The sequence below is a fragment of the Propithecus coquereli genome, unplaced genomic scaffold (assembly GCF_000956105.1).
Source record: "Propithecus coquereli isolate 6110/MARCELLA unplaced genomic scaffold, Pcoq_1.0 Scaffold26, whole genome shotgun sequence".
Taxonomy (NCBI): Eukaryota; Metazoa; Chordata; class Mammalia; order Primates; family Indriidae; genus Propithecus; species Propithecus coquereli.
In genome coordinates, this window is record NW_012148174.1 from 5333046 (window position 1) to 5341930 (window position 8885).

Genomic DNA, 8885 nt, shown 5'->3' on the forward strand with positions numbered 1-8885 from the left:
TGCTGCCCAGGCTGGGCCTAGTTTCTGTCTTTCACTGCACTCATAATTACTTAATGTTTATTTTCCCCTAACTAGACTGAGGGCATGGGACCCTATTTCCTGTTTGCTTCCTTGTCCCTAATGTCCCTGTATTTGCCAACTGCCGTCTCAGTCAATCACTCACTAGGTTAATGCTCATTTAACTTCACATCCTTGATTGTAGGTCCAAGTCCACATCTACACTTGTCCTGGGTAAATAAATTACATGGAAGGTCTTTTCTTTTCTTTTTTATTGTTTTTTTTTTTTTTTTTTGAGACAGAGTCTCACTCTCTTGCCCGGGCTAGAGTGCCGTGGAGTCAGCCTAGCTCACAGCAACCTCAAACTCCTGGGCTCAAGCGATCCTCCTGCCTCAGCCTCCCGAGTAGCCGGGACTACAGGCATGCCCCACCATGCCCGGCTAATTTTTTCTATATATTTTTAGTTGTCCAGCTAATTTCTTTCTATTTTTAATAGAGACGGGGTCTTGGTCTTGCTCAGGCTGGTCTCGAACTCCTGAGCTCAAACGATCCGCGAGCCTCGGCCTCCCAGAGTGCTAGGATTACAGACGTGAGCCATCACACCCAGCCTCTTTTTTATTGTTTTTACTAAAAGATGCTTTTAAAAAATTACTCCTAGCAGTAACTATGGCAGGAGTTGCTTTCTGTTGGGTATAATCTTTTAAAGCACTGTCTCATTAACTGCAAAAAGGACTTTTCTTAATAGGTACTAACCTCTTTTTTAATATACTAGCTAAAACGATTACTTTTTCTATATGATTAAGATAGCAGGATCAGTGAAATCAGTTTCAAGAGGAGATTAAAAATTATTTTCAGGGCAAAGGTGAGGATGGACTTACAATGTCAAATTAGTGATGGGCAGCACCTGGGAATCGTATGTCCTCTAGGTCCATTAATCAAGTGAACATACGCATATGAATTCATTTTTCCCCCTCCATCTGCAAAATGGCAACAGTAATTTCTACCTACTTACAGAGATGATGGTGTAAGGAGTGGTTGCCAGCAAAATGCAGACATGTCCATGGATTAAAGGTACCAGAAAGTAAAACACAGTAAGCACTGTTACCTTGTTTATATCCCAGAGAACCAGTTTGCTTTTAAGTTTGGCAAATTCATAGGCAGTCAGTCTCCCAATTCCATGTCCGGCTCCTGTAATCAGGACGATTTCACCGGTGACCGATTTTCTCTTCTTAGGAATAAAAAGCTTCACCAAAGACTCTAAGGAGAAGATGATTAGTAAGGGCAGAAGCAGGAGGCTGTTCAGAAGGAATTTCATCCTTTTTGTGTCTGTGAGCTTTTGGTGCGTTTTCTTTTACTAATCACTCTGAATTGCTTTTGGGGGGTTGCTCGGTCAAACACCAGAAAGAGTAGAAGCGAGAACAAGGAAGAGAGAGCTCTTTTATCGAAGAGAAACAAACAACTCTGAAACCGTTCCTTCCGCTGGGCTGGGCTTTGTTAGGTCTTTTGCAATTGGCTCGGGCTGCAGTGCGGAGAGACTGCTTGCTGGCTCTGAAATCTGGGAGGGACAAAGTCCAGACCCAGTGATGTTTCCTCTTTCCCGCAGCCCCAACAAGTGTGTGGCCAAGACAGTCTTTTACTCACTTTTCCCTGGTCTCATGAGCCTACCTTGGAGGGTTAATTACTGGCTTGTTTTCCTATGTAGGATAAATTCCTGTCCCTTACAAGGATCACTGACAGTGTCTGCAGTCCAGATGCTTCTTTCAAAGTTGAAGGTTGCCTATCAGGAGATAAGGGATGCAAATGTAGATGCTTGTCTTAAAGGATCCTGAAAAGGCTAATTGTTCTGTTCCCAGTTGAGATATGACCCTACACAGATTGAAGTCTGAACTAAGCACGATATCTGGAGAATAGAGGAAATTTTGACCTTTCAAGGACAGCGATGATGAAGCCCCAGGAACAATTCTTATATTTAAGGGGGTTGGGCTGGGCGTGGTGGCTCAGGCCTATAATCCTAGCGCTCTGGGAGGCAGAGGCGGGAGGATCGCTTGAGGTCAGGAGTTCGAGACCAGCCTGAGCAAGAGACCCCGTCTCCACTAAAAACAGAAAAAAAAAAAAAAAAATTAGCCCGTCAACTAAAAATAGAAACAAAAAAATTAGCCGGGTGTGGTGGCTCGCGCCTGTAGTCCCAGCTACTTGGGAGGCTGAGGCAGGAGGATCACTTGAGCCCAGGAGTTTAAGGTTGCTGTGAGCTAGGCTGATGCCACGGCACTCTAGCCCGAGCAACAGAGTGAGATTCTGTCTCAAAAACAAACAAACAAAAAACGCTGGGGAAAAAAGAAAAAAATCCTAGACATTGGTTACTGAAAGAAAAGATCTAAATAGGGCTTGTGTGCGGTAAGAACTTAATAACTGTCTGTTATATGCATTTTTTAAATTCAGTTTTTGACAGTAATTTAACTTGGGCTATGTACAAGACACGTCGGGGCTTGGCAACAGACTTTCGTGATGCAATGATGGTCAGCCTTTATATTTAAAAGCCAGAAAGATCACAAAAAATTAAAGTTCAAAAATAATTCATACTCACTTCTCCCTCTTAAGTAGCCCTACCCCATCATAGGGGATGAAGGGATAGTGACGGTCCCACAAAAGTAGAGCTGTACTCTGGCGTTCTTTTAAATCTGAATATCTCCTACTACTTTTTTGTATAGCCCCAAACCCAAGTTTACAAAAGTACAGTTTCCAAAGTGTTTTCCCACATATATTATCTCGTTTGATTTTCAAAAGCCTCCTAGGAAGCAGAGAAGAAAAATATATCTCTATTTTATAAATGAATAAATCAGTTAGACTGATTTTTATTAATAAAAGCTTCCTCAGTGCGTAAAAGTGTAATTGGGGCTAGACACATGGTCAGTGTTGGTCAAAACTTTTTGCCCAACATCTACAGGAAGAAATTACATTTTACGTGGTGACCTCGTATAGGTGTGAGTGTTTGGTTTCATATATGTAGACTTTCATATATTGAGGCTCTGGTTCTGCTATTTCTTATTCCATTCTATTAAAAAATAAACTTCGTAATGTCAACAGGAAAGCAGCCAAACTCTGTAAAATAATTTAAAGAGGTTTATTTTGAGCCAAATTTGAGGACCATGGCCCAGAGCCACACCCAAGAATCTTTACGCAAGTGGACTGGCTGTGATTGGGTTACAGCTTGGTTTTATATATTTCAGGAAGACAGGAATTACAGGTAAAGTCCTAAATCAACACATGGAAGGCATACATTGGTTTGGCTGGAAAAGGTGGGACATCTCAAAGCGGAGGGGTGAGGGCTTACAGGTTATAGGTGGATTTAAAGACTCTTTAACTGGTAATTGGTTAAAGAAATGAAGCTTTGTCTAAAGGCTTGGAACCAAATCAACCAATGGCGATTGGTTTGCTCACCATCGTATCCACAGTACTTGCGACATATCAAACGTTCAATATTTAGTGAACAAATGCATGGTTGAGAATTTAAGCTTATAGTCATACAGACCTATATTTGAATCCTGGCATAGTAAACTGAATAATGACCCCCAAAGAGATCAGGTACTAATTCCTGGGACCCATAAATGGCACCTTATATGGAAAAAGGGTCTTTGCAGATGTAATTAAGAATTTTGAGATGGTAGGATTATCCTGGATTATCCAGGTGAGCACTAAATGAAACCACAAGCATCCTTATAAAAGAGAGGGAAAGGGAGATGTACCTCATACAGAAAAGGAAAAGGCAATATGATCGCAGCAGGAGAGACTGGAATGATGTGGCCACAAGTCATGGAATGCCAGCAGCTACCAGAAACTGGAAGAGGCAAAGAATGGTTTCTCCCCTGGAGCCTCCAGGTAGAGCGTGGTCCGCTGACACCTTGATTTTGGTTCAGTGAAAGTGGTTTTGGACCTCTGGTCTCCAGAACTGTGAGAGAATACATTTCTGTTGTTTTAAACCACCCATTTGTGGTAATTTGTTACACAGAAAACTAATACACCTGGCTCTACAAATTTTTAGACAAGCTGTGTGATCCTGTGGAAGTTATTTAACTTTTCTGAGTCTGTATCTTCATCCGTAAAGTAGAGGCAACCATGCCAGCGTTCCTGGGGTTATTGTCAGTATTAAATGTGGTAATATGAGTAAAGTGCATAGCAAATAGTAGGCAACATATTGTTAATGCTTGAAAAAAATAATTATTACCATTTTTTTTGACATTTTATAAAACTTATCTTCTTTAGTTCTCATAGCTCTATGGTGTTGAGTACCGTATCTCCTTATAGGTGAGGAAACAGAGAGAAGTTAAACAATTTGCCAAAATTATGTGGTCAAACTGAAAAATACTATGAGGACAGTATTTTTGAAATTTTTTTTTTTTTTTTTTTTGAGACAGAGTCTCACTGTGTTGCCTGGGCTAGAGTGCTGTGGCGTCAGCCTAGCTCACAGCAACCTCAAACTCCTGGGCTCAAGCGATCCTACTGCCTCAGCTTCCCAAGTAGCTGGGACTACAGGCATGCGCCACCATGCCCGGCTAATTTTTTCTATATATTTTTAGTTTCCGATTAATTTCTTTCTATTTTTTAGTAGAGACAGGGGTCTCGCTCTTGCTCAGGCTGGTCTCAAACTCCTGAGCTCAAACAATCTGCCCTCCTCGGCCTCCCAAAGTGCTAGGATTACAGGCGTGAGCCACCGCGCCCGGCCTATTTTGAAATATTTTTTGATGTTTTTTATATTCTGATATCTTATTGCCCTGAGGCACCCCATCCCTTGTAATAATGGTTTCAGTGTTTCAGGGGGTAGGACAGATATGAACTAGAACAAAGAAACAACTGTCAAATGGGATTTTTTTTAGTCTCTAGCACAGTATTAATCTTGAAAGCCAGGCTTTGTCAAGTGAGAAAGGGTTTTTAAAAATTCCTTCAGCATGCGTTTATGAAGAAGCAGGATTGGTGAGTGTGAAGGATTTCCCTAGCTGAAAAAACACAAAAGATATGAAGAAAATCCTTGCCATAAGAGAAGAGAGAGGGGGAAGGAAGTCGCTTCTGACCCAGGGAATTATGAGAAAGAAGAGGGAGATGGCGGTAGTGTAGGCAAGTATTAAGAATCCAGTAACCTGACTTCCCACCCCAATCCCCAACCAAACCCAATGCTGCTGCTTATCCAGTTTCCACTTTTATAATACCTACTTCTCTATGTTGTGCAGAATAAAGGTTGGTGGCGTTTTAATTGCACTTGGGATAAAACCTAACTTCTCACCACAGTCGGTAAAGGCCTCATGTGTTTGGCGCTTGTGCCAAGATTTTTACCTAAAATAAACACAGTGATGGTGACTTACCCAAATAAAGTTTATTTTCCTCATTAGTCCAGAAGCAGGCTGTCCAGAGCTGGTGCAACTACTTGAAGAGGTCATAAAAGACTTAGGCTCCTTCTTGCTCCCTACTGTGCCATCCATACTGTGTGCCTTTCGTCATTATGCTCTTGAGACAACTCCTCCTCCTCTAGGAATTGTGTTTTCTTTTCAAGTAGGAATAAAGGAAGGAGGCAAAATGAGCGAGTTCCTTTTCATCAGGAAAGCAATACCCTTCCCAGAAGACCCACGTAGTAGACTTCCACTTTCACCTCACTGACCAGGAAGGGCCATATGATCCCTTTAGCATGAGGATGTGAAATTTAAAACTAGAGATATTTCTACATGTAACATGGAAGAAAAAAAGAACGGATATTGGGAAGCAGCCAGCAGTGTCTACCATACCGGCCTCACTGCAGATTATTATGTTCCTGGCTTGCTACGTTTGAGTATAATAATACATTGGCTTTTCTGTTTCTTCATTATTCTTATTCTTTCCTACTGCAGAGCTTTTTTCAATTTACAGTTCTCTCTGCTTTTAATGCTTTTTCCCTAGCTGTCCAATGGCTGCCAGCTTCACGTCCTTAGGTCTCTGTTCAAATGTGACCTCAGAAAAGCCTTTCCTGACACACCTCCCCTGCAGTCTAAAGCAGTCACTGTCCCCTCAGTTATTCTCTTCCACAGCAAGCTGTCTATTTCCTTCACGGCACTTTTCCTAACCTGGAATTCCTAGTTCGTTTATTTATTAATGTCATTTTCCTCTCCTAGAAAGTAAGCCGCTTATCTTGCTCACAACTGTATTCCTGGCACCCAGGGTGGTCCTTGGTAAATAGTAAATAGTCAGTAAATATATTAGGTAGACAGCTAGGGACCTCCGGCCCCTCCTGGGGACAAGGCGGGAGACTGGGACACTTGGAAGAGGAGGGAACACCTCGAGAATCTGCCAATCAGAACTTAGTGCGCCAACTGCAAAAGAATGCAGAGGACTCTCTAGCCCACAGGCCAAGTAGCATAGGTACAAAAGAGTCTGGAAAAGTGACCTAGAACAACTGGCCATCAGAGAGGTTCATGGGAGATCCACATGTGTGGTAAGACTCAGGTCACGTACCTCCCAGCTGTCCACTCAAAGTGGTTCCATGGTGACATCTGAGCCTCCAGGAGGGTCCAATTCAGACGCTATAAAACAAGACCCAGACCATAACCAAGGCCTTTATGTTGTGACAAAGGGTCTGTTCATCATCTGTGGCGACTGTATCTTGCTCTTACTCTATAATCCTATCTTTCTCTCCGCAGTAAACCTCATTTTCACGCTTACCCTGCTTTCGGTGTGTATCTGGTCATTCTTCGGCCAAGAGCGCGCACCAAGAGCAGACATTTTGGACTGCGACCCAACAAACATTTTTCATTACTGTATAACTAAATGAATGGAAAAAAGAGGGAAACAGGATTCTTACTGTTATTTTTAGCATACATTTCAATATTCACATACATCACATTCCAATTTAAAAATACTCATTTCCCAGTAGTTTTTGCCTGTCTCACCAGCTATTGTAAGATGTCCTTAAGGTCAGTATGTGCTTTATAAACTTAAAAAAAAAAAAAAAAAGCTCACTTCTCTTTAGCTACGTTCTGATGACATCTGTTAAACCAATTTGGGATGTGGGTAAGTTGATGACAAGGTGTTTGGATCCTGCCCAAGAGGAGGCTTTAGCACACATGCTCACTACACTCTAGCAGATCTCGGGGTATGGGTCCCTGAAGAGAGGAACCCAGGAGACTTAGCTGTCTGAGCTAATTGCTGTTCAGTTCCATGCCACGGAGTTGGTTCGGCTTGCATAGCTGTGTTATTTTTTAAACTAAGTCCATGCCAGCCTTCTCTTAAAGAATGTGGAGTTAGAAGACAAGGGCCTGAGGAGCTTCCTGTGAGAACTTCTTTCTGTTGCTCCCCTTCTTTGATAGGAGGCTTTGTGACTCACCACCTAATTCCTTTTCTCCCTAGTGACTAATTTGTCAGCAGACTTTGGACAAGTTGAACAGAGCCTGCCTAATACAGTCCTGGTTTAAGCAGTGTCTGATGGCTGCCAACAATAAGGGGAGCAAAGTTTATCTGACCAATAGGGAACAATAGGAAAGAGAATCCAATAGGAACTGAACTCTACTTTCCTGAAACAAAAGGCTGGAGACTTTTTAAAAGCTGAGGTATGCTAATGGAAAGGTATTGACTGATCTTAAGGGATGGTTGATTGATGAGACTAGGCCATCTGTGTGGGTTAATTGGAGCTTAACCACAGGAGAAAACAAATTCTGTTATCTTTATGATAGGGGCAAAGCATCCACCTCCCACTGAGACTAGGCCTGGGATGAGTTATCTCCCTGAATGTTTGTTTGCATTTTAAAGCAATGGCTCTCAAGTCCTTGAGGAAACTGTGTTAGGTGGTAGACATATCTCAAAGGGTAGAGAAAGCACGTATAATTGTAAGATTTCTAAAGTAACTTCTCTTTAGCAAAGTAAGAGGGGGTTCAGGGGCCTATCTGCCTATCACTAGGTTTTGGCTAGAACAAATAGTAAACCATTCTGACACTAAACTTTTTCAAGGGGGTCAGGGTGGGGTGGATGGTGTCAACCCAGGGACAAGGCCTTAAGCTGCTGAAAGCCATGCTAGAGTACAGTCAAGGCTCTTAGCGCAGAGGTTTGGACAGAGTCACTATGTGCCAAGAGTTCTGCAGTTTTCAGAACAATGCGTTAAAATTCGATTAATCTGGCTTTTTGTGCGTGTGTGTGTGTGTGTGTGTGTGTGTGTGTGTGTGTGTACAGAGCTTCAATAGCCCAGTCTTTATTCCTTAATCACTATGAAAATTATAGGGGTGTAGGTGGGGAAAGGACAGAGATACCTGTAAGATATTTTACTTATATTAAAAAAAAAAACTAAGCTTCTTTTCAAAGAAAATAAAAATATGACAAAGCCAGCACCAGATCTGAAAGATTCATTGAAACCAGCAAGAGAAACTGACTTCACCTGTGGTAGCCACAGCACCTAATTCCTGGTCCAGAAGACACCACGCAGAATTGGTGGGGTTTGAAGAAGCAAGCCCATTCCCCATCCTGTTCCTTTGTCTGCCTGCCTCCAGCCTGAGCCCAGTCCAGCAATGTGGAGAGGGAGAGTGTGGTCTGAGGGACAGGCAGGGCAGTGATCCTAGCAGGGAGCTACCAGTCTCTGTTTCTGGATACAGGCCCAAATGCACTCTGGGGAGACCTGCTGCTCAGAGTTCTCAATTTGGCTTTTAAGATGGTCAAAACTTTATGTCCACGTCTGAACCGCACTACTGAAACAAGTGAATTATGCACCTAAAAGTTAAATATTTGCCACATCAATAAGACAATGAATATAAAAGATGTAAGCCAGATTACAGGCTGCTTTGGACAATCTGGGTTTTCGGCTTTCAGTTTGGGTCATTTTTGCCTTTTGAATTTATCATCCAGGGTGTTCCCATTAACAGAATACCGCTCCTCCTCCCATAGAT

The 8885-nt window shown here is 42.3% G+C and overlaps 1 protein-coding gene across 1 annotated transcript in view; it reads right to left on the reverse strand.

Moving 5' to 3' along the window:
* Window positions 1-1563, reverse strand: part of HSD17B11 (hydroxysteroid (17-beta) dehydrogenase 11) — a 29001-nt gene extending 27438 nt beyond the window's left edge. Inside the window, exon 1 of the mRNA XM_012647216.1 lies at window positions 1103-1563. Coding sequence (XP_012502670.1) covers window positions 1103-1312 — 210 coding nt within the window. The 5' untranslated portion in view covers window positions 1313-1563. The remainder of the gene's footprint in view (window positions 1-1102) is intronic.
* Window positions 1564-8885: the final 7322 nt, after the last annotated feature.